Below are 26,206 nucleotides of genomic sequence, written 5' to 3' on the forward strand. Positions count from 1 at the left end.
ATCAACTCTAACTCTATAATCGTACAGCATAATTGTTATTGGTGTTATTATTATTCCAGTTAAGTGAGGCTTCCAGGGAGCTGCAGCATAGTCCCCTAAGTGCCGAAACATTAATTTCCCTTGGGTAAGACCAGCCAATGTAATAGAAATTACAATACTACCTAAAGTAATTTACTGATTCACTGTCGTTCCAATAAACTATCAAAGGATTATTTTACAGAACTAGAAAAAATGATAACAAAATCCATATGTGGCAAAAAGGGTCACAAATTTCAAGGGAAATAATGAAAAATAGTGGGAAAGAAGAGGATCTAACAGAGATAAAACCATAATCTCAAATTCAATACCATCCATTATTGAATTTAAATTCTCAAATACTAAAATAAATCCATTCTCATTTACTTAAAAAGAATGTAATATTTAGAAGCCATTTCATACTATAAAGTCTCAACTTCTGGGAATCACAAGAATTATATACAAAAAGTTACTAAATAGTGTGTGCTCTTTGACCTAGGCCTATACCCAAAAGACAGCAAAAAAATGGGAAAAGGTCCTATACGTGGAAAGTTATTTATGACTTAAATGAACTGATGCGGAATAAAATAAGCAAAACCAGAAGAACACTTTATACTATTAATCAATTTTATAACCCAATTTTGAAGACTTTTATAAACTGATGAACAATGACCTGGGCAGAACCAGAACAATTTATCAATAACAACACTGGAAAGGCAAACAACTTTGAAAGCTTTAAGAACTGTGATCAATAAAAGGCCCATTCATGATTCTAGAGTATCAGTAATGAAATATATGATCCACTTCCTGACAGGGAGGTGACAGATTTAGGGTGCAGGAGACAAGGATATTTTGTATACAGCCAATGAGTGAATGTTGTTCTACTTGATTATGCATCTTTGTTATGAGGAATTTTTCTTTTCTTTTCTTTTCATAAGAGGTAGGAGAGAAATAAAAAAGAACATTTTAAAAAATAGTAATGAGGTGCTACAAATGTTACATACACTTTCAGATGAAGTCACTGTATTGTTAGTTTTGCTTAATGATTTTACTTTGTGACAAGAAAGCTTTTAGGGAATGGAGATGATCTGGACTGTCTGTAACATCAATAAAACGTTTATTTTTTACAAGTCCAGGGTCCATTTCTTGTCACTTTGATTTTTCAGTTAACTAACAAGAGGTCACAATCTTTCATTAGAATAACACATTTTTCTTTCAAGTATTACTGCAAATACTAGATATAGGATTTTAATTGAGCCATTTCTTGTAAAACTTTCATCAGAACCTTATTTCTGTCCTTCTAGAACAGAAATATGTGGCAAAATGGGTAAAATATTTTAAATCTCAGATAAGCTCAGTTTAAATAACTTAAACAATAGCAATGAGATGTTTTGGAACCCTACAATCTACCACTGGCTTACTACTAGCTCTATCCGTGACTTACTATATATATATATATTCATAGAAAAATATTTTATTCTTGAAACTACAAAGCAAATATGGTTATACATTACTCCCCACACTCTACAATCCAGCCAAACTGACTTCTACTATCTCCAATCCTTTTTTTTTTCTTTTTCTTTTTTTTTTTTTTAGTGAGGCAATTGGGGTTAAGTGACTTGCCCAGGGTCACACAGCTAGTAAGTGTGTGTTAAGTGTCTGAGGCCGGATTTGAACCCAGGTACTCCTGACTCCAGGGCCAGTGCTCTATCCACTGCGCCACCTAGCTGCCCCAATCTCCAATCCTTTGTACTGCTAACCATCCCACAGGCCTGGAATGAACTCCTTCCTTACTCCTGCCTCATAGAGGCCCTCACTTCCTCTAAGACAGAGCTCGAATAATATCTTCTGAATAAAGACTTTGATTCACCCAAATGCTTGTGCGCTCTCTAAATCAATCCTATATTCAACTACCATATATGTTTTCGTATTTATTCACTTTACATTTGTGCTGCGTACTTATATTTGTACTTGCTGTGTCTGCTTTTAGAACATTAACTCCTTGTGAAAAGGGACTGTTTCATTCTATGTACTTATATACCCAGGGAATAACATAGGGCTGGGCACATTATAGGTGCTTCAATATATGCCTGTTGATTGATACTATGTAAAATAACTTCCCTTTTTTTGAGAAACATGTCTATCTAGATGAGTGCATATTGTTTCCATCATTAGAATGTAAGCACTTTGGGGAGAGGTAGAATAGGGTGAAATCCCACATGAAAGAAACAGGAAAGGGATTATGGAGTAGGCAGAGAGATGAAGGAGGAATAGGGCAGTGAATGAACCTTACACTCATCAGAATAGGCTCAAAGAGCTTAATCTCATCAGAATTGGCTCAAGGAGGGATACACACTCAACTGGGTAGAGTAGTCTTTTTCTTTCTTTTTCTTTTTTGTGGGGCAATGAGGGTTAAGTGACTTGCCCAGGGTCACACAGCTAGTAAGTGTCAAGTGTCTGAAGCCGAATTTGAACTCAGGTCGTCCTGAATCCAGGATGTATGCTTTATCCACTGTGTCACCTAGCTGCCCCTAGATGGAGTAATCTATCTAAGATGGGCAGTGAATGAGCCTTACACTCATCAGAATTGGCTCAAAGACCTTAATCTCATCAGTGTTGGCTCAAGGAGGGAATAACACACACACTCAATTGGTTGGAGTAATCTATCTAACCCTGTAGAAAAGTAGGAGGGGAAGGAGATAAGGAGGGAGGAGTAAAAGAAGGGGGTGCAGATTGCGGGAGGGAGCAGTCAGAAGCAAATCCCTTTTGAGGAGGCATAGGGTGAAAGAAGATAGATAATAGAGTAAATATCATGGGAAAGGGATAGGATGGAGGGAAACAGTTAACAATAGTAACTGTGAAAAAGAGAAAAGGAAAAAAAATTGTACAAAAAATATTTATAGCAACTCTTTATGGTGGCTAAGAATTGGAAATCAAAGGAATGTCTGAACAAGTTGTGGTATATGATTGTAATGGAATATTATTGTGCTATAAGAAATGACAAGCAGGATGATTTCAGAAAAACCTGGAAACACTCATATGAACTGATGTATAGGGAAGTGAGCAGAACCAGGAGAACATTGTGCACGGTGACAGCATTATAGTTTTATGAGCAATTGTTAATGATTTAACTACTCTCAGCAATACAATGATATAAGACAATCTCAAAGGACTGATGATGAAGCATACTATCCATCTCCAGAGAAAGAACTGATATTGAACACAGACTGAAGCACACTATTTTGTGCTTCTCTTTTTTTTTTTACTTAAGTCTTTTTATGTAAAATGACTAATGTGGTAATGTTTTACATATTTGCACATGTACAACCTATACTGATCGCTTGCAACCTTGGGGAGGGAGGAGGAGAGGGATAGAATTTGGAACTCAAAACTTTAAATAAAGGAAGGGGGCAGCTAGGTGGCGCAGTGGATGGAGCACCAGCCCTGGAGTCAGGAGTACCTGCGTTCAAATTTGGCCTCAGATATTTAACACTTACTAGCTGTGTGACCCTGGGCAAGTCACTTAACCCCAATTGCCTCACTTTAAAAAAAAAGAAAAAGAAAAAGAAAGAAAGAAAGAAAAAAGAATATAAGCACTTTGAAGGGAAGGGCTATTCCATTTTTTGCCTTTGCATCACTTGGCATATTCTATTGTAGGCCCTTAATAATAAATGCCTTTTGAAGGAAAATGCTCCACATTAGATACTTTGTAAGTATTTAAATCTAATTTCCTTTCAAATGGAAATAAAGCTCCCTAAAAAGTTTGCATTCATTCACAATGCATGAAAAAATTACTATTATACTATTTTTATAACAAGTGATAGAATTAAGTTTTTATAATCTCTAATTAACCCAATTGTTTAATGTTGCCAATGCCCTGTTAAAGCTAGAAGCCTCCAGGAAAATGATAATTAAGAGTATAATGAATGAAGCATTTTTTACCTTAGCTCCTCTATTTGTGAAATCCATTTTAGGTAGGCGAGATGCCGCTCAATCTCTTCTATTTGGCTAATTGATACTCCAAGATCATCCATCCATGGCTGTGCTGTCAACAAATGGCTGTTGATTGAACTAAAGAGAAGAGTTTCTTTTTCTAGAAGCTGACTAAGAAATTTTTTTGAATCTTCGGCATTTTTTAAGGCATTCTGAATTCTTTTAGGGACTTCTGATGAAATTGTAAGTACCTGATCATACCCAAAAAAAAAATTTACAAAAAGAGAGATTAATGCCAAAATATCTGCAATCTTATTTTTTACATCAAAAATATTTTAAGTTCTTTATTACATACAGAAAATAATAAAACTTTCCATTATTGTAACATGATAAAGAATTAAAAAACAGAAAAATAACAACCCATGTACACCAAACTCCTAATTTCAAAATTTTACTTAGATGTTTATTATATCTAAAAACTCTTATCATATTAATGTTCGAACCCTCAATAACCTATGAGGCACTTAAGAGCAGTTCACTTTAACTGTGGCTGTTCAAAAACAGAAAAGACAGGGAGTTTGGGGTTCCAGAGAAGGCCTTGAAACAACTAAACAATCAGGGATTGTAAGACCCAACTAAAATCTCTCTGTGACACAGAACTAGTAACATCGCCCACTCTGGGGTATAGCTTTTCTATATGTAAAATGTAAGAATAAAAGAGGACCAGAGAGAAATAAGTAAAAAGGTATTGCTGCATATCACTGCAGTTCTTCAAATCTCACTGTCCCGATTCCAACGAGACAGAAAGCAGAAAAGAAAGGGCATTATATTGGCTTTGTCATCCCTAGCTGTAAAGTAGTTGTAAACAATAAGACATAACAAAACAAAAAAAAAGCTCTTCCTCTACTTAGAATGGTACCACAAGTTATTTTTTAGAATTATGGATTTAGAGCTGGTAAGAATCTTATCAATACTTTAGTCTAACTCCATCATGTTGTAGATGAGAAATTGAGCCCAGTGATTTTCCCAAGGTCATACAGGTAAGAAGCAGAAGAACCAGGACTTGAAGCCAAGTTGGAATAGCAATTAACTTTTTAAAGCTTTACTACAGATTGCCATATTATGGAAATAGAGAGATTAAGAATGATAGTCATGCTTCTATTTTACCCATAGCATATGTTAAAATATATTTTAATGGGGCAGCTAGGTGACACAGTGGATAAAGCACCAGCCCTGGATTCAAGAAGACCTGAGTTCAAACCTGACCTCAGACACTTGACACTTACTAGCTGTGTGACCCTGGGCAAGTCACTTAACCTTCATGCCCTGCCCCCCCCCAAAAAAACCATATACACACACACACACACACACACACACACACACACATGTATTTTTTAAAGCAATAACACTTTAGAAAGAATATGCATTGTTCAGAGATAGAAGAATATGGACACAGAATTTATTTATTTATTTTTTTTTTGGTGGGGCAATGAGGGTTAAGTGACTTGCCCAGGGTCACACAGCTAGTAAGTGCCAAGCGTCTGAGGCCGGATTTGAACTCAGGTCCTCCTGAATCCAGGGCCTGTGCTTTATCCACTGTGCCACCTAGCTGCCTCCCCAGAATTTATTTTTAACCAATCTGGTAGTAATAAAAGAAAAATGTAATTTTTGTAAAAGAGACAATATTTAATACAATGAAGTGTAAAAGCATTTTAAAATAATTATAATAAAAGCTCCACAAAATGTCAATTAACATTACCAACATCATTTTCCCAATGATGTAATATCATTCAAGTAGGAACTTTGTCTTTTATTTATTTTGCAGAATACTTAATAGATGGTAGATCCTTAATAAATTTAAGAGTTATACAACCATTACCTAACTCTACAGATCCCAGTCAAAATGCCACGAATGTTTTTTTATCTTTATCTACAGTTACTCATTCTATACAAACTTGAAATGTACTCATCAAATCTATATTTCAACAAAAATATAGTTTAATACTTACCTGTTCTTCTAATTGTGCTTTATTTTCTGTCAACTGTTCTATGAGTTTTCCAAGTTTCTTTAAAGATTTAAGATCATTTCCAACTTCCTTTTCTACAAATTCAGACACATAGGAAGGGATGTCGCAGGTATCTTGGCTGGTTTGTTCTTTTCTGACAAGAGCTGCCATTCTCATGTCACCTAAATTTTTTTTTAGTTATAAAGCAAAAAGTTACAATATTTACTCAATTGTATACTACAGACAGCAATTGTATACTACAGAACATACACAAGAGGGCACACTGGAGTCAATCCACAAGCATTTATTAAGCTGCTATAATGTGCTTGGTTCTGAGGATACAAAGGAAAAAAACAGACTTTACCTTTAAAGTATTTGCAGTTACTAAGGGGAAATCAATATGTACAATGATAAGTAAATTCTCTCTGTGTGTGTAAAGTATGTGTATACTCCATAGAATGTCAAGTAACATTACCATATTTGTTGACATATTAATATATAACAACATATAACATAACCATATATTATTTTATATATAATATTTCAAAACATACATACAAAGTAATTTGCAGTGGTAGGGAGCATCAGCAGCCAGATTAGAAAAGGTTTCATGTATTCAGTGGCACTTAAATTGAGCTTTGAAAAGAAACAAGGGCAGCTAAATAAATGGTAGAGAAGATAAAGAACAGAATTTAAGGGGCAGCTAAGTGGCACAGTGGATAGAGCACTGGCCCTGGAATCAGGAGGACCTGAGTTCAAATCCAGCCTCAGACACTTGACACTTACTAGCTGTGTGACCTTGGGCAAGTCACTTAACCCCAACTGCCTCACCTGTCCCCCCCCCAAAAAAAGAAAAAGAACAGAATTTAAGAGTCAGGAATACCAGAGCTCAAATTCTGTCTCTGAGACTTACTAGCTGTTAGACCTTGGACAAGTCATTTAATTTCTCTGTGCCTCAGTTTCTTCATCTGGAAAATAAAGGGATCAGCCTTGACCTCTAAGGATCCTTCAGACTCTTAATCTATGATCTGATAATCCCTGATGAGGGAGGTAAAGGGGAAGTAATACAGGCATCCAGGACAGTATACACAAAGGCACAAAGACCAATGGAATGTTTTCTTTGCAGGAAGGCCATGTACAAGAGGAGAGGATTGTGAAACAAGCTAGGAAAAAGAGTCTAGGGTCAGATTATATATAGTTTCAAATGCAAAATGGAAGCAATAAGGAAGAAATGATGAGAGTTTCTTGAATAGTGGAAGGCCATGGTCAGACCCATGCTTTAGGGAATATATCATTCTGGCAAGATCTATGGAAGATGGAATGCTGAGGAAAGAATGGAGGCTGGGAGACCAATTAGGAAGCTACTGCAATAGTTCAAGCAGGAGATGATTAGTCCTCAAATCAGGGTAGAAGTCATATGTGTGGAAAGAATTGGACAGATATGAGAACTGTTATGAAGAAAGAAAGAAACAACGAGACTTGGCAACTGATGGGATGGAAAGTGAGGAGGGTGATGATATGAACCCGGATGCCTGGAAGGATGGTAGTGCCCTTGACACAAATATCAAAGTTACAAAGTGTAGAAAGTTTGGCATTGGGGGGGGATTTGTGTCAGCTCATTAAGTTCTGTTTGGGGCATGTTGTTGAGTTTGAGATGCCTTTAGGATATCCAGCAGGAAAGTCTACCCGGCAACAATCAATTCCTCAGCAAAAGGATATAAAGAAAGAAGAGAGGGTGGCCCAGGACAGAGCCTGGGGGTTGAGGGTGGGGCCACAGATGAAGATTCAATGTAAGAAACTAAGGAGTGGCCAGATGGTAGAAGGAAATGCAAGAGAGGGTCACATAAACCAAAAGAGGAGAGAGTATCCAGGCAGGAAGATGAAGTGGTTAACAGTATCAAATTTCGAAGAGAGGTCAAACTGGATGAGGACTGAGAACAAGACACTGAATGTGGCAACTAAGAGGGAGGGAGTCGGTTCAGTTACATTATGAGGTCAGAAGGCTCACTACAAAGGAGCCGAGAGAAGAGGAATCAGAGGCTTTTTCTAGTTTGGTGCCTCAAAGGAAAAAAAGATAAAAGACAGTATCTTGAGGGAATAGTATGGGCAAGTAAAGGGTTTTTAAGGATGTGTGTTTTAAGCGGTATGGAAAGAGGCAGAAGATAAGGAGAAATTGAAAGAGAGGTAACTGGATTGCAGAGGCAAACTACCAGAAGAGACAGAAAAGAGTAGAATCAAGGGTAGCAGTAGGGGCAGCTAGGTGGCGCAGAGGATAGAGAACCGGCCCTGGAGTCAGGAGTACCTGAGTTCAAAACCGGCCTCAGACACTTATTAGCTGTGTGACCCTGGACAAGTCACTTAACCCCAATTGCCTCACTAAAAAACAAACAAACAAACAAACAAAAAAAAGGGTAGCAGTAAAGAGGCTGACCTTGTTGAGGAGAAGGGCTATCTCCTTGTCATGCAGTAGCTAGGTAGCCTAGTGAACAAAGCACTGGGCCCAAAGTCAGGAAGTTCAAAATCTGACTCTGGACACTCCCTACCTATGTGACCCTGGGCCTACCTATGTGACCCTGGGCAAGTCCTTTAAACTCTGCTTGCTTCAGTTTCCTCAACTGTAAAATGAGGATAATAAAGAGGATGACCTATGAGGAACAAATTAGATAGTTATCCCTTCCACATTGAGGGGGTTAAAGGTGAGGCATCGGGGCAGCTAGGTGGCGCAGTGGATAGAGCACCGGCCCTGGAGTCAGGAGGGCCTGAGTTCAAATCCAGCCTCAGACACCTAACACTTATTAGCTGTGTGACCCTGGGCAAGTCACTTGACCCCAATTGCCTCACCAAAAAAAAAAAAAAAAAAAAGGTGAGGCATCCCTTCGATCTGGAAAATCCAAAGAAAATTTTTTGACCCTTCCTTCGTACCAGAGAAGTCTGAATTATTATGGTATTAAAAGATAAAAAATGGGGGCAGCTAGGTGGCTTAACCCCAATTGCCTCCCCCCCCAAAAAAGATAAAAATGTTGATGTTACACAATACTATGCATATATTTTATGCATTTCTCAGTTTCTAAGCTGTTTCTATGTCATTTGTGCCTTCTGTAAAACTCCCCCAAAATTTCCATTTACATGGAAACCATGATGGGGAAAGTCAAGATGTAGGACAGATAAACTGTATCTGTATTTTTTTTTAAAAAGCATTTAGCACAGGGGCAGCTAGGTGGCGCAGTGGATAGAGCACCGGCCCTGGAGTCAGGAGTACCTGAGTTCAAAACCGGCCTCAGACACTTAACACTTACTAGCTGTGTGACCCTGGACAAGTCACTTAACCCCAATTGCCTCACTAAAAAACCAAAAAAACAAACAAACAAACAACAACAAAAAAAAAGCATTTAGCACAGTGCCTGGCACATAGTAGGCTCTATATAAATGTTTTTTGTTGGGGCAGCTAGGTGGCACAGTGGATAAAGCACCAGCTCTGGATTCAGGAGGACCTGGGTTCAAATCTGGCCTCAGACACTTGACACTTACTAGCTGTGTGACCCTGGGCAAGTCACTTAACCCTCATTGCCCCAAAAAAGAAAAACAAACCAAAAACCAAAAAAAAATGCTTTTTCTTTTCTCTCCCTTTCATTGGAGACTAGAATAAAGGAAGAGACAATGGAGGATGATAGCTACTGGTCTTGAGATGGAGAGCTGGGGAGATCGCTGAAAATGGACTCTTATTCTCTCTGTAAAGTATGAGGTAACGTCTTTTGCCGAGAGAGAAGAAGGACAGCTTGGTATGGGAGGCTTGAGGAGAAATGAGAAGGTTTGGAACAAGCACTACAGAAAATACAAAAGAGAGTCAATTAGGAAAAAATAAAACAATTGCTTTGGGACAATGAGGGCCCAGTTGAGATTAGTTTTTTTTTTCAGCAATATACTTAATAATAGCTTTTTATTTTTGTTTAAACAAATACTGGAATTAGTTTATATTTGATAGAGGGCCCTAAAGAGTACTGAAGTAGAAACCAGAATATTTGAGTTACAAGTGCATCTCTACTATTTATACTTGTGTGACCTTTGTCAAATCACTTAACCACTATGAGACTTGGTTCTTCATTTGTAAAATGAAGGGACTGGAGAAATCTAATGTTCACCTCCCTGGGCCTGCCAAGAAAAAGGGAAGACCAAACTCCACGTCTCCCAAAGAAGTCTTAGAACAGCACAGTATTAATAATGTCAGACTGACTCTCCTTCAGAGAGGGAGGCTGAATTTAGCTTGCCAGTTGTGAAACAAATGATTACATTTAACTGATCCCTCAACTATGTTTAAGAGGTTTCCTGACTTCACACATCTTCTAACTAGGAGGCTGACCTTTCCAATACAGGAAGAAACACATTTTAATGAACCTGGCACTTAAACTGGAAGTGTTTATAATTATAAAAAATAAAAACATAATATGCCACAACGTGCCAAAGAACTGTGCTAAGTGCTTTACAATTGTTATCTCATTTGACTAGACAACAACCCTGGGAAGTAGGTGCTATTATTATCCTCATTTTACAAATGAGGAAAACTGAGGCAAACAGGTTAAGTGACTTGCCCAGGGTCACACAACTAGAAAGTGTAAATATGAACTAAAAAAGTTTTTTTTTATTTTTAATTTAGAAAGGCTAAATATGAACTAGGGCCTTTGTGACCCCGGGTCCAGGCTTCACTGTGCCATCTAGCTAACTCAAACAACCCTTTCTTGGTCAGCTCTAAGAACCAGAATACAATACTTCATGTTGTTTGCAGAACAAATCTTTCTTGCTAATTTTGAAAGGTAAATGATAGGGGGCAGCTAGGCGGCAGCTAGGTGGTGCAGTGGATAAAATACTGGCCCTGGATTCAGGAGGACCTGAGTTCAAATCTGGCCTCAGACACTTGACATTAGCTGTGTGACTCTGAGCAAGTCACTTAACCCTCATTGCCCCGGAAAAAAAAAGAAAGAAAGAAAGGTAAATGGGAAAGGGGCAGGTAAAAGGATCATCACCAGACTGGGTGAGTAATGTTGGAGATCATTGACACATTTTTTATGAAATGAACGTCAAGCCTTAACTATTGCAATAGTCTTCTCATTGGTCTCCTGCCTAGTCTCTCTCCACTTCAGTCCACCCTCCACTCAACTATCAAACTGATCTTCCTTAAGCATTTGGCAACCTCCTCTTTCCCACCTTCAATTAACTCAAGGGGTTCCCTATGACATCCAAGACTACATATAAAACTATCAGTTAAACTTGGCTCCCTCCCACCTTTCCAGTGTTCCCCTACCTACTACCCTTCCACTTATACTCTACCACCACTGACACACTTGCCTTTCTTGCTCTTCCTTATACCCGAAATTCCTTCTCCCAGCTCCTAGCATTTTCACTGGTTCTCCCCGCCCATGCACGGAACTCTCTCCCTTCTCACAGCCTCCTGGAAGTGCCACTTGCTGCAAGAAGCCTTTCCCAATTCTCCTTAATCTTGGTACCTTTCTTCCATTAAGAATTATTTATTGGGGGCAGCTAGGTGGCACAGTGGATAAAGCACTGGCCTTGGATTCAGGAGGACCTGAGTTCAAATCCGGCCTCAGACACTTGATACTTAACTAGCTGTGAAACCCTGGGCAAGTCACTTAACCCTCATTGCCCTGCAAAAAAAAAACAAAACCAACAAACAAACAAAAAAAGAATTATTTATTGATCTGTTAATTTATCTCCAATTTATTCTGTCCTGTTGCAGCTAGGTTGCGCAGTGGATAGAGCACCGTCCCTGGATTCGAAGGACCTGAGTTCAAATCTGACCTCAGACACTTACTAGCTGTGTGACCGTGGGCAAGTCACTTAACCTTCATTGCCTCACCAAAAAAAAAAAATTAATCTTGTTTATACAAAGTCGTTTGCATGCTGTCTCTCCCCACCCACACACACACACCCCATTTGACTGAGCAGACTTTTTTGGTGTCTTTTTTTTGCACCCCTGACTTTCGCACAGCGCCTAGCACATGGTGAGCGAACATTTGTAAACGCTTGACTGGACCCATATGGTAGTAGGGCCAAGCTTACGGACTCTTCGTTATGTTTGTACATGCATAAAATAAAATGCATAGGATTACAAGGGAAACCAATCCTATAGAGAAGCTATTACAGGTTTAAGTCATCAACAATAGTTATTACTATTTTAAAGAATTCAGTTAAAGTGGTAGGTTTCACCAGAATTCATGGACCTCCCTAGAAATCCATCCACGTATGAGCTACGTGGACCCCAAGAAACACCTCCCTCCCCCTTGACTTTGCAGACTGGAAAACTGAAGTTATGGGACGGTAAGTGACTCGCCCCAGGACTCCGCACCCCTCAGCCCATAGTGTACCCCGCGTGCGCTGCTCTCTTGGGCTTCTTTCCTTTATTTGGGGGGCAAAGGTCCCATCCCTCGTCCCGGGCCCTAGGAGGCTGTCTGTCCTCCCGTGCTCTCCCCTGACCTCAGCTCAGCTCCGGCCGCCTCCTGCTCTCCGTCTTCTCGGCTCCATCCGCAGCCCGCCTGCAGGGAGCAGCCCGCGCGATGCACGGAGGGAGCCCCTCTGGGGGTGGACTGGCAGAGACAGTGACAGGCGTTTCACCCCGAGGCTGCCGAGGTGGCTGCCAACGCCACTTCCTTTCCGGGACTCGCTGACTTCTTCCCCTCGTTCCCAGAGGGGCATAGTCCTCACTTTACCTGGCCCTGAAAACGAGCCTGCAGCGTCACTGCCTGGCTGGAGGCCGTACTGCAGTTCTTATGCGGTGGCCGGAGCCTAGCTCGCAGTCTTGTTTAAGGGAGTCTAAAGTGATCCTGGTCCTGGAGGTTTAAGCTCCCTGGGAATCTGGGTCGGGGGGAAGTGGGGGTGGGGGTGGTAGCAGTAGTAGTAGTAACAGCATCAGTAATAGTAGTGGTGGTAGTAAACGATAATAACTAACCTTTATATAGCATATATAACCTTTCTATTTACTAATCATAAGTCCACATACTGTATGAACTCAAATAGAGGTGATGTAATGGGTAGAGAGCACTGGACCTAGAGTCAGACTGACCTGAATTTGAACTCTGCTGGGCAAGTCATTGTACCTCTCTCAGCCTCAGTTTCCTCATATGTAAAACAGAGACAATTGTAGCACCTACCTCACAGGGCTGTGGTGAGGATCCAGTGAGATAACATATGGAAAGCGCTTTGCAAATTTTAAGGTGCTATATAAAGTGCTAGCTATTATTATTAACAATGGATCACAAATCTTGCAGATGATGGTTGAGAAAAGCTGTAGTAGCAAAGTGTGCTGCTTTATGCACTTAAAATCCTCCACCTTTTATTTTGTAGATCTAAACAGTAGTATCTAAGAGTGCAATCACACCATCAGAGTTTTGTAAGGTTGAAATATGATGAAATATGATATTTTTTTAAAAAAGGGAAAATGCCAACAGTACTACCAACCAAATTTTGCACTGAAGGCAAAAATATGCACTTGAACTTCTCCATGGTAATGTCATGACATTTGGAATAACAAGTCCATACATTTGCTTCTATGTCCTTTAGCTTTGCTCAAAGGAGGCAAGCTGACTGGCCCTTATTCGAGTTGTGGGTACCAAAAATGTGGGCTGTTAGTTACTAAAGAGAGAGGATTGCCCAACACAAACTCATCACTTCTGATCAATTCACTAAGATCACAGATTTAGAGCTGGAAGGAGTCCAAACTCATTTTACAGACAAGGTAACTGAGGCCCAGAGAGGTTAAGAGATTTGCCCAGAGTCAAACAGTCATGACTAAATCAGAATTTGAACACAGGTCTACTGACTCTTAAGTCCATTGGTCTTTCCACTGAACCAGGTCTCCCCAGATGGCTCCGAGTCTTAGTTTCCTTATTTATTCAATGAAGAGGTTGAATTCCAAGGTCCAATTTTAGTGATCTATGATTCCATGACTCTACCTCCACCTCCTTTCATCCTTGATTATAACAACTGAATAAGTATTCCCAGTTCTTCCCACACTTCTCTGAAGAAGTATTATATCTAAGACTTTAAGGGTGCTAAGGCAAACACAATTTCTTATGCCATCATTCCCAAATTCTCTGTTGTCTAATTGTGCCTATAATGATTCTCTCAGGTACTCTTCAGCAAGGAAGATGGGCTTAAGATTAACTAGGAACAATAGATAAATAAATAAATAAAATAAAAAGATTAACTAGGAACAGAAGTTACACAAGAGTTTAACTGACTTGCAGTGATAGAAACATAATTTGATATTATTAGAATTCAGGACCCCTGTTATCAAATAAAGACTAAAAAAAGTATTTTTTAATTACTTTCTAGTTAGGATCTTTAACTGCTTTGTTAAAAAAAAAAGTGAACACAAGGCAGGAGATGAATGAGCAGGAATTTATTCAGGTGCTGGGATTTATTTTCTAAAATGTTCATTTAAAATTTTGACTTAATTTTCCTCCTTCCCCCAGTCATCTTCATCTATCATTTATTCAGATCTCAATCACTGACACCTAACAACTATATATTTGATAATATAATACTTTTTTAAAAATTAAGTGAAGAGGCATGAAAATAGTCCACCCCCAACTATATCTAGCAATTGCTTCTCCCCATTTCCCTCAATTTTCATAGATTTCGAGTTTTAAAGGACCTGCAAGATCATATAGTCCAACCCCTTTATTTTAGATGAGAAAAATAAGGCTGGGAAAGTTAAATAGCTACTTGCCTTAGATTATACAGGTTCAGTGACATATAGCCAGAACTTGAAATTTGGGTCCTTTTGGCTCCAAACATACTGCAGTCTATCTCATTGTGACATTAACTAGGAATCAACAATAACCCTAGGAAAACTGTGATGATCCCCATACATTTTAGTCTTAGGAAAATTGTAGTTGTGACATTCTTCTCCCCCTGTATTAGAAACGAACACTAATTTATTTATTTTTTTGATGAGGTAATTGGGGTTAAGTGACTTGCCTAGGGTCACACAGCTACTAAGTATTAAATGTCTGAGGTTGGATTTGAACTCAGGTCCTCCCAACTTCAGGGCCAGTGCTCTATCCATTGTGCCACCTAGCTGCCCCCAAACACTACTTTTAATTTTAATTAGCTGTCCTGTCCTCTTTCAATTGTGAATAATTTTGGTATTACATCAACTGAAGAATCTCTGCAAATAATGCAACAAATCAGAAAGTTAAGGGTCTTAAATCCTATTTTGTTTTGAAATGAGTAGAATAATAGACCTGAGCCTAAGAGTGCCATGCACATGTTTGTAGTCAGTCAATAGTTAGTTTGCAGAATTGAATTTAAAATCTGACTATTAGTGGTTTTGAGAAAAATGTGTGTTTCTTGAAAATCATGGGATGCTGAGAGTATCCACATTTTTAAAAATGTCTCTCTCCAGTGCTGAGCACTGAGTCTAGACTTGCCACACATGGGCTTCTAAGCTCTACGTGGTATGGCTGTTTTCTCTGTTAAGAAGGGTGGATATCGGGGCAGCTAGGTGGCACAATGGACAGAGGACTGGCCCTGGATTCAGGAGGACCTGAGTTCAAATCCGACCTCAGACACTTGACACTTACTAGCTGTGTGACCCTGGGCAAGTCACTTAGCCCTCATTGCCCTGGGGAAAAAAAAAGGTGGCCATGTGGAAGAATCCAACTCTTGTCCCTACAATTTATGAAGGAATTACATCTTCAATGTAATGTAACAATAGTGGTTTTTTAAATTTTTTTGAATAGAATTATATTTTCCAAAATATATGTAAAAACAAATTTTGACATCAATTTTTTAAAAACATCGTTCCAACTTCTCTTCCTCCTAACAATAGTGTTTTAACAGTATGGTTCAATCTGCATTCATAATCCACAGTTGGTTTTTGTTTTTTTTTTGATGTTGAGAACATTTTCTATGATGAGTTCTTTGAAATTGTTTTGGATCATTGCACTGCTGAGAAGAGCCAAGACTATTACCGTTGTTCATCACTGTGGCAAATAAAACTATGTGGTGGCCTTATTTCTGTGCCAAGTATGGGGAAAATTAGCTGGGGTTTCTAATATATTGCTACTTATAAATTAGAAGCTTTAGCACCAGTTTAGGGCATTAAGCATTTATATTAGGTATTAGTAAAGATAGAGCACATTGCCCTTAAAGTTAGAAAAGCCTCACTAGGATATAGGGAAGAAGAGAGAAAAAGGCACCTTCACCTACAAGTCTTAGGCGAAAAAAGGGTGTTTCTCTCCCTGTGACTGGAAGCTTCCTGCAGGTCCCAACGAGAGGTGGTCCTTACACACTGCTTCAAGCTAATTGACTAGCATCACCCAAATCCATTGGTTCACTGGACTTGAGGGTGGTCCATGAACAGAACATACTAAGGTCAGAGTTCAGAGACAGTTCCCCCCCCCCCCCCAGGCTCTCAGGTAGGTGTGGTTTCAATCAAGTCAACTTTAAGTGAGTTAATCAGCAAAGTCAATCCAATCAATCCCAATATTATCCTCTTGAGTAGGCCTCTGGGCGTCCCAAAACCCATTATTTTCTCACATCATACAATGTTGCTGTAACCATGTACAATGTTCTCCTGGTACTGCTCCTCTCAGTCAGCATCAATTCATGTAAGTCTTTCCAGGTTTCTCTGAACTCCTCCTGCTCATCGTTTCTTACGGCATAACAGTATTCCATTACATTCATATACCACAACTTGTTTAGCCATTCCCCTATTGATGGGCATTTCCTCGATTTCCAATTCTTTGCCACCACAATGAGAACTGCTATAAATATTTTTGTACATGTGGGTCCTTTTCCCTCCTCTGTAATCTCTTTGTGATATAGACCTAGTAGTGATACCACTGGGTCAAAGGGTATGAAGTCCAATAGCCCTCTGGGCATAGTTCCAAATTACTCTCCAGAATGGTTAAATCAGTTCACAATTCCACCAACGATGTATTAGTATTCCAATTTTTCCACATCTTCTCCAACATCTATTATTTTCCTTTTTTGTCATATTAGCTAATCTGATAGGTGTGAGGTGGTACCTCAGAGTTGTTTTAATTTTCATTTCTCTAATTAATAGTGATTTAGAGTATTTTTTCATGTGACAATAGATAGCTTTGATTTCTTCATCAGAAAACTGCCTGTTCATATCCTTCGTTTTGTTTTTCGGGGCAATGAGGGTTAAGTGACTTGCCCAGGGTCACACAGCTAGTAAGTGTCAAACATCTAAGGCCGCATTTGAACTCAGGTCCTCCTGAATCCAGGACTGGATGCTTTATCCACTGCACCACCTAGCTGCCCCCCATATCCTTTGACCATTTCTCAAGTGGGGATTCCTAACCCATTTAAAAAAGGAAAAACAAAAATAAAATCCTGATTACAGTAAATATTTGTCATTATTGAATAAGTTCCCAATTCCAGAGTGGTGTTGGAAGAGGTAAGAATAATGGCTCATAATTCAGTTACAATACACGTTGTAAATATCCCCAAGTAAATTAATAAATCCTGGGGTGCTTCTTCGTTGGCTCAGAGCTTAAACCATTAGCCCGGCCAGGGATCATACACCTGGCGTCCATGGTGGGATTTGAACCGGGGTCTCTGGTACAATTCCAAGTCTGGTTAGTTGCATCCTCGCTGAATCTACTGCAGGGCTCCGAGCGGCCTCTTACAGATCATCCGACTTTATTCCATTCCATCGGGACAGCCGCTGAGTCGGCTGACCCTGCCACTTATCTGGGCATAAATTCCCATTACCTGGTAATGGGACACTCACTGTATGATTGATTGGGCCTAATGAGCCGTTTTTACCTTCTTGCAGGAGCCCTCCATGAAGTGGGCGTCATCTGCGAACTTATGTGATGTAGACACTTCAAGAAAGCGCAAAGTGACAAAATAACCATGCTGGTAATGAAGCCAGCACTAACACGAAGCTTTGAAGCCTTTTGCAGAAGCCGCCAGCTTTGGTGGCTGGCTCGCTCCGGTGGGGAAGGGGAAGGGGAAGGGGAAGGGCATTGCTGCCACTCGCGAACCACTTCAAAGTCCCGGGCCGTGGGGGGTTCGGGGCTGGCGGCGGAGCCTGCAGCCGGGGGCTCGTCGGCGCGTCCGGGATCGGGAGCCGAAGCCGCCAGGACCATCCGAGGCGAAGCGCGGGAGGCAGAGCCGCCGGCTCGGAGGAACGTGGCTGCGGCTGCGGTGGCGGCGGCAGCCGGCTCCGCCCGCCCCCTGCCGGGGAGGGCCCTGGAGACGAGTCCGTTGCGCTGGGTCCGCCTCCTCGGCGCGACGTGTGCGCCGCCGCACGTGTGCGAGCTCCGGCGGCGGGCTCGGTGTCGGTCGGGGAGGGAGGCGGCGGCGGCGGCGCTCACTGATGTTCCGCGGCCCCGCCCACCGGCTCCTGCGGTCCTGGCTCGCCGCTCCTCCCGGCCCCCGGCGGCGCTTCCTCCGCCTCCCCGGGCTCCCAGGAAGTGCTTCGGCCTCCCACGACGCGGTTCCCGCGTCTCTCTCCGCGAACCCACCCCCGCGCCGGAGCCCCTGCGCCCAGAGCCTCTGCCCCAAGCCCTTCGGTGAGTAGGAGCCACGCGCGCCCCCGGCCCTAATCCGGGATCCTCGGCCCTGTTTGCCTCCATTAGCTATTATGTCCTCTGGAGCGCGGTCTGAGTCATCCTCGGCGCCCCTGCTGCTTCATTCACCCTGCCCCACCCCCACCCCCACCCCCACTCCGCCCTCCTCCCCCTCCTGCACGCTTTCATCCCGGGCCGAGGGGTCTGCACTCTCCACCTCAGTGCATGCTTCCTCCCACCTCCTCTGCACTTTTCTTCTCTCCGGTTTGGCAGCTCGTCCCTTTCTTTCTCCACCCCTTCCCTCGTCCATGTGCTTAGCAGGAGACTGCTGACGTTTCCTGGCAAAATGCTTCTCTTGTCATTTGCCAAAATAGCGCATGGATGAGGAAGGAATTACGATGGGGGAACATTGTTGCTCCATCTAGGGGGTAGGGGGTGGATCACTGAGGGTTTTCGATCGGGTATAAAAACGGAGGATGTCCCTCTCGTGGGAATCCCTGGCTCGATCCGGTGGATCCATGCTGGACCTGTTGTCAGGAAGGCCCGAGTTCAAATGTGACCTCAGACACTTACTAGCTTTGTGACCCAGACAAGTCACTTAACCTGTCTGCTTTTCCTTATCTGTAAAATGGGGGTGATGATATCACCTACCTCCCAGAGTTGTTGTGAGGATAAAATAAGTTAATGTTTGTAAAGTGATTGGCTCTATATAAATACTAGCTATTTGTACTATTTTCCAAAGCCACAGACTTTGTATCTTTCCTTTGAAAAAGATTTGAGCCGTCATTTAAATCTGTTGCCTGGAGCATCTGCTCGTGAGTGTTTACTTTGAGGTTTTAGGCAAGCAGTAAATAATTTCCCTACGGATGCCTTAAACGGTTTCTTTCAGTTTCCAGACTTGCTTTTTTTTAATGTGTCAGGTAGAATGCCCAAAATAAGACAGGACTTTTTAACTGTTAAAAGGAATCTAAAAGTGGAATGGCTTTACCCTCTAGAGGTTTCATAGCAGTAAATTTTTGTTCACTAAAGGTGATTAAAGGTAGCTATGTGGTGTAGTAGTACAGGGTTTCTTAAACTTTTTCCACTCGTGACCCCTTTTCACCAGAGAAATTTTTACACAGCCCCGGGTATATAGATGTATAAAATACTTATTTATAACCTCTTACTGTTGCCAAATATTTCGGGACCCCCACATTCAGTTACTTGATTCAATATGAGGTCGAGACCCACAGTTTAAGAAATTAGGATGTAGTGTATAGAGCACTGGACTTGAGAGACTCATCCTCATGAGTTCAAATCCAGCCTCAGACACTTGTGAGCCCAGGTAACCCTGGGCAAGTCACTTGACACTGTTTGCCTCATCTGTAAAATGAGCTGGAGAAGGAAATGACAAACCACTCCAGTATCTTTGCCAAGAATACCCCAAATGTTGTCCCAAAGTCTTGCCAATAATTCCTCATTGCCTGGCCAAAAAAAAAAAGATTCTATGAATTCCATGAACTGTGTGTGATTTACTTTGGGGGGGGGGCGGGCAATGAGAGTTAAGTGACTTGTCCAGGTTCACACAGCTAGTGAGTGTCAAGTGTCTGTGGCCGGATTTGAACTCAGGTCCTCCTGAATCCAGGGCCGGTGCTTTATCTACTGTGCCACCTAGCTGTCCCCTATGATTTACTTTTGGGGGGGGGGGTGAGGCAATGAGGGTTAAGTGACTTGTGCAGGGTAGCACAGCTAGTAATTGTCAAGTGTCTGAGGCTGGATTTGAACTCAGGTCCTCCTCAATCCACGGCCAGTGCTTTATCCACTGTGCAACCTAGGTGCCCCCTATGATTTACTTTTTTAAAAGAAATTGATTTTTTTAATCAACAGGCATTCATTCCTCTCCCATTTCCTCCCCATTTAAGAAAAAGGGAAAAAAAGAAAACTAAAACCTTTGTAATAGATATACATAGTCTAATTTACTTTGTGCTGGAGGAATCCATGGGTAAAGTGTTACATAGTGTTGGTAATAGAATTGTAAGCTTTTGTCTTTCTTTCTTTTCTTTCTTTCTTTTTTTTTTTTTTGGTAGGGCAGTTGGGGTTAAGTGACTTGCCCAGAGTCCCATAGCTAGTAAGTGTCAAGTGTCTGAGGTCGAATTTGAACTCAGGTCCTCCTGAATCCAAGACCAGTACTAACTCCACTGAGCAACCTAGCTGCCCCAAGCTTTTGTCTTTCTATTGGACTCAGATGTGGATCTGTTTGTGGATCTGGGAGTCTGATCTATGTCTGTACTGAGCTGCCTCTAACAGGGCATCTGTGCATTCTCATCCTGTATGACTTCTTCCATGTCTTCCGTAGGTGACCCATTATGTTGGAAGTTGAGCTACTTTCACATACTCTTGAGTACCCAGGTGACACTTAGAATATTTCCATATGTTACCCCTACTTTTGCTACATGATGAATCATACATCTTCAGGATGAATGGAGGATATACTTTAATAGAGCTGTGGGTATTCCCTTCTCTTGTAGATTCTCAGCATTCACCGGTCCATCCTGGGGGTCTCTTGTCTACATCCGCCTGTAAATACCCCATAACTTTTGGGCAGCCTTCCATTAGCCCTCTTTACATTTACATGGATATCAATAAAGAGCGCTTGGGCTACTCACTAGTTTATCACTCATTCTCCTTCTCTAGGTAGCACATTTGTCTTTTTCCAGTCTCCTAGCTATACACATATACATGAATATATGTATTTATATACGTGTATAATATGCATCTTAATTTCCTTTTGCTTCTCCCCACACACTTCTGTGTTAGTAGCATGTGATAGTATATTCGTAAACATCATGTGTCTCCCTTTAGTTCTTGGGAGAATGTGATATTTAATTACTGAGGGCCAGGTAGCATCCTCAAATGAATATTGATGTTAAAAAGATGAGTGTTGGGGCAGCTAGATGGCGCAGTGGTTAAAGCACCGGCCCTGGACTCAGGAGTACCTGAGTTCAAATCCGGCCTCAGACACTTGACATTTACTAGCTGTGTGACCGTGGGCAAGTCACTTAACCCCCGTTGCCTAAAAAAAAACAAAACAAAAAAAAAAGAGGAGTGTTTCAGGAAGAAGCTTAGGGTCATTTAAAAGCATTGCATAGTATTTATATGGCAATCCAGGTCGTTTTCCTTCTAGTCAAGTTTTGACCCAACCCATTGTCCATCAGGAATGTCTGTTCAACATACACATCCTGATAATAGACCATCTCTATGGGCTGTCCATCCAACTGCCTTCCAAAGCCCAGTCAAAGACAGTCGTCACCAGTCGTCACCTTGGTTCTTCTTTGTAGCTAGTTAGGCCGGGTTTTCTTGAGTGATTGTGGATCTCCTCTGGGAGGCAGTTCTAAAGCTTGATATATGGTTAGCACCTTGTCATCCTCAGACAGAACATCTGGAGGATATTACCATCTTTAGGGAATCCCTCTTCCATTTGGACTCTGTACTGCACAGTGCTAACTAAACACCTTTGGTGAGCTTGTCTTTTTTTTATGCTTCAGACTTGATATTAATTAAACCAAAGAGTCATCGAACAAAATTCTTTTAATTATTTCAAGGCATTTTGTACGATTTTGACATAGGCATGGGAGACATCTTATTGAAGGAACACCTTTAAGGCAACCTTCTGCTCTACTGAAATGAAATACTTTTTGGGTTTTTTTTTGTTTGTTTTGTTTTTGTTGTTGTTGTTGTTGTTGTTTTTTAGTGAGGCAATTGGGGTTAAGTGACTTGCCTAGGGTCACACAGCTAGTGTTAAGTGTCTGAGGCCGGATTTGAACCCAGGTACTCCTGACTCCAGGTCGGTGCTCTATCCACTGCACCACCTAGCTGCCCCAATGAAATACTTTTTAATGTAACAAGCAGTGAGCACAGTGGGATCTTGTACTCTCTGTACCTTTCAGTTAATTGTGTGACTAAAGATTCCGTCGGTCGGCTGTAGAATATCATTTACAGAAGCTTGCCTATACCCTTATCTTACTTTTATCAAGCAAGTCCCCAAGGTGTGTCTGGCTTATCATAAAATATTTTGTAAAGGAGGAAAGTAGGGATATAGTTCGTTAGTTATTAATGTTGTCTGAGTTATGTTTTTTAGGGTGGTAAAATAAGGTCCATTCACACACACACACACACACACACACACACACACACACACACACACAGCTACAATTTTCCCTCCTTTCAGACACCTTGCTGGCAAGAGTTCTGGATTTGGAGTCAGAGAACCTGAGTTATTGTTCTAGGTCACTTACCTTTGTGATCTTGTGTCAAGTTTTGTCAAGTTTTTTAATCTCTTTGTTCTTCCTTTTCCTCCTCCTCTTCCTCCTTTTCTTCCTCTTCTCTCCCTCATCCCTCCTCTGTCCTTCTTCCTCCTTCCCTGCATCCTTATTATCATGTGAATGAATGAATAAAGAATTTCTTAAGCTTACTATGTGCAGAGTCCTCTCCTAAGCTATAGAGACACAGACAGAAAATAATACAGTTGCTGCCCTCAGAGAGCTTCCCTTCGAATGAGAGAGAGAACAAACATGAAAGGTTTTGGCTGAAAATGAAATAGAAAAGTCCCGTAGTCTTTAGGTTGCAGCAGCAAAGTAAATGGTAATGTCTCTTAAATATCATTCCCACTAATAAAATCTTATTTGTAAATGAGGTGGTTGGACGAGATAACACCTAAGAACACTTCTACTTCTTTATTTGGGGGCAGGGATGGGGCAATGATGGTTAAGTGACTTGCCCAGGGGTGCAAAGCTAGTAAGTGTCAAGTGTCAGATTTGAACTCAGTTCCTCCTGAATGGGCCGGTGCTCTATCCACTGCGCCAGTTAGCTGCCCCTAACACTTCTGGTTCTAAATCTATGATTCTATAATTTCTCAGTGTCCTCATAATTGTCACATCTTCTTCTTTTTTGGGGGGGGGTCAGGGCAATGAGGGTTAAGTGACTTGCCCGGGGTTACACAGCTAGTAAGTGTCAAGTGTCTGAGGCTGGATTTGAACTCAGGTCCTCCTGAATCCAGGGCTGGTGCTTTATCCACTGCTCTACCTAGCTGCCCCCAGTTGTCACATCTAATATAGCTCTCCTGTGTATAGGCTGTCCCAAAATTCAAAGTATAGTTGTCAGTGATGGAGAAGAGTTTGTTAGAATAAAACCTAAGTCCTTTCTTCTGTTTGTTGCCTTCCTTCCAGTTTCATCCTTACATACCATTTAAATGCTCTTTCTTAGATAGGTCTCATGCCCAGCTGTGTATGCACTTGTTTTTTCCACTTCCTTTAGATATCTTACACTATACTGTCTGTCGGTCAGCAAGGATTACTAATTACCTACTGTGGTGCTCTGCTCAATGCTGGGAATACAAAGACAACAGTGAGATAGCCCTTGCCCCCAAGGAGCTTACATTCTGTACTCTGTAAAATCTTACAGATGAGTTTATATTCTAAAATCATTGTTATTGTTGTCCTCCATCTCTCTTCATCTGGCAAGGAGGTCACATCTTTGCTGGTTCAGGTAGTTTCTAGGCTCTCTTGATTTCTCTATTGTGGCCATAAATTTATATAGGCAAATTTCCATAAGAAGGGTCGTAGTTAATGTCATTGTTCTTTTGTGCATTTTCCATTAAGTCTAGCTGAATTTGTCTTGATTGCATGTATATAAGTATATAATCTCTGGGGGCAGCTAGGTGGTGCAGTGGATAGAGCACTGGCCCTGGAGTCAGGAGTACCTGAGTTCAAATCCGGCCTCAGACACTTAACACTTATTAGCTGTGTGACCCTGGGCAAGTCACTTAACCCCCAATTGCCTCACTAAAAAAAAAAATTAATAAATAAGTATATAATCTCTTTGATACTGATTCTCTAACAAGTTGGCTGAACAGTAAGGATGATTTGGAAATGAACTACATCAGTAAACAGTTGTTTTCTGAAAATTAAGTATCATTTTCACTTCTTAAGGTATTATTTGGCATTCACCATTAATCAATACCTCTTGGAAGAAAATATACACAATCAAAGGGTCCCAGAGGTCATGAGTTCAAGTTCCGCTCGGATACTTTCTACTTGTATGACCTTTATTCAAGTACTTAATCTCTTTGGGCCTCTTCCTCCCCTGTAAAATGAAAGGGTTGCATGAGATGGTTTCTAAGTGCCCTTCCCACTCTAAATCTCTAATTCCATGATCCAAGGGAAATCCTAATAAGGCATCTTCTTGTACCTGCTCTATCCTTACTCTGCCACTTAGACTTAGAAAGCAGTGGATTGGATTTGAAATCCCTGAGACCTGAGTTCAGACCCTACCTTTGACACTTCTTATTTGTAGGACCCTCAGGGCACTGAGAGGTTAAGTTACTTGTTCAGGGTCACACAGCCATTATGTGTCAGAGGCAAGATGGCAATCTACATATTCCAGACCCCAAGGCCAGCTCTCTCTCCAAGCTGCCTCTCAGATAGGAAGCTTGCTTTTTTTTTTTTTTTCAGGGCAATGAGGGTTAAGTGACTTGTCCAGGGTCACACAGCTAGTAAGTGTCAAGTGTCTGAGGCCGAATTTGAACTCAGGTCCCCCTGAATCCAGGGCCGGTGCTTTATCCACTGCGCCACCTAGCTGCCCCCTAGATATGAAGCTTTTCTATTGATTGGATATCTTTAGCTTCTTATTTTGTTTCTTACTGCTGTGCTATGCTTCCAGCATAATTTTTCACCAACAGATATTGACACAGAAGCTACATTTTTCTTTAGGGTGGTCTTTTTTGCAAATGTTTACCAGGGACATTTCAATATGAAGTGACCATGTCTTATGAAGTGTTTTTTATTGCCTTTGGGGTACATGATAAAAACCAGCTCTTTTATTTGCTTCTTCAAGAAAAACCTATGAGCCACCCCTCCAATTTTCTTTAGTTCTTTATTACAATATCAAGGGAGATGTGATGTTGAAAAGTTGGTTACTAAACAAGACCCACATTTATCTATGTTATGTTTTTATTGATCTTGTTAGAAATCTCCTAATTCCATCTTTTTTTTGGGGGGGTGAGGCAGTTGGGGTTAAGTGACTTGCCCAGGGTCACACAGATAGTGTCAAGGGTCTGAGGTCAGATTTGAACTCAGGTCCTCCTAAATCCAGGGCCGGTTCCTTATCCACTGCACCAACTAGCTGCCCCTAAGACTCTCACATTTAGAGTACAAGAAGTTAAGTTAATGTTTATAGATGGTTTGAAAACAAAGTGATTCTTAGCATCCTTTCCCCTGTTCTTGGCCATTGGGCCACTGTGGACCATTTATTTTTTGTTTTGTTTTGGGTTTCCACGGCCAAAGAATTTGTCAAGTAGGCAACCAACTGCTGATGTTTCACTGAGTAGACCTTGGAAAATAGGGAGAGTCTCTTTCTCGAACTATACTCGGAACCTTACTTCAGCCTGAAAGAGTTTATACTCCTCATACAGGTCACCTTCAAGAACCTGGGGTCACCTCCACAATGTGATAAATCAGAGGAGGAGGAAGACTGTGGAGATATGAATACCATACTAAGAAATAAATACCAGTGGTTTATTTTAGTATAGTTTTCAGTGAACAAACAGTAGACTGGCCATGGCCACTTAAAAACTCACTTATGATCCCTGGGGGTAGAATGTATCAGTGATTATGAATTAAGAAGCACTACAAATCACCTTAGAAGCCATCTTGTCCA

The 26,206-nt window shown here is 41.1% G+C and overlaps 2 protein-coding genes across 3 annotated transcripts in view; one reads left to right on the top strand and one right to left on the bottom strand.

Annotated features, from left to right (window-relative positions):
* RINT1 (RAD50 interactor 1) overlaps positions 1-12,615 on the bottom strand; it is a 32,388-nt gene extending 19,773 nt beyond the window's left edge. Inside the window, exons 1-3 of the mRNA XM_043968141.1 lie at positions 12,441-12,615; positions 5,958-6,136; positions 3,958-4,199 (exon numbers count right to left, since the gene is read on the bottom strand). Of these exons, the coding sequence (XP_043824076.1) occupies positions 3,958-4,199; positions 5,958-6,131 (416 nt within the window). The 5' untranslated portion in view covers positions 6,132-6,136; positions 12,441-12,615. The remainder of the gene's footprint in view (positions 1-3,957; positions 4,200-5,957; positions 6,137-12,440) is intronic.
* A 5,620-nt stretch (positions 12,616-18,235) lies between these two features.
* Positions 18,236-26,206, top strand: part of PUS7 (pseudouridine synthase 7) — a 50,906-nt gene continuing 42,935 nt past the window's right edge. Inside the window, exon 1 of one of the 2 annotated variants that reach the window (XM_043965137.1) lies at positions 18,236-18,517. In XM_043965137.1, the coding sequence (XP_043821072.1) occupies positions 18,322-18,517 (196 nt within the window). In that variant the 5' untranslated portion in view covers positions 18,236-18,321. The remainder of the gene's footprint in view (positions 18,518-26,206) is intronic. The other variant, XM_043965139.1, reaches the window with a different exon arrangement.

Source organism: Dromiciops gliroides, chromosome 5 (genome assembly GCF_019393635.1).
Source record: "Dromiciops gliroides isolate mDroGli1 chromosome 5, mDroGli1.pri, whole genome shotgun sequence".
In the NCBI taxonomy this organism is placed as follows: domain Eukaryota; kingdom Metazoa; phylum Chordata; class Mammalia; order Microbiotheria; family Microbiotheriidae; genus Dromiciops; species Dromiciops gliroides.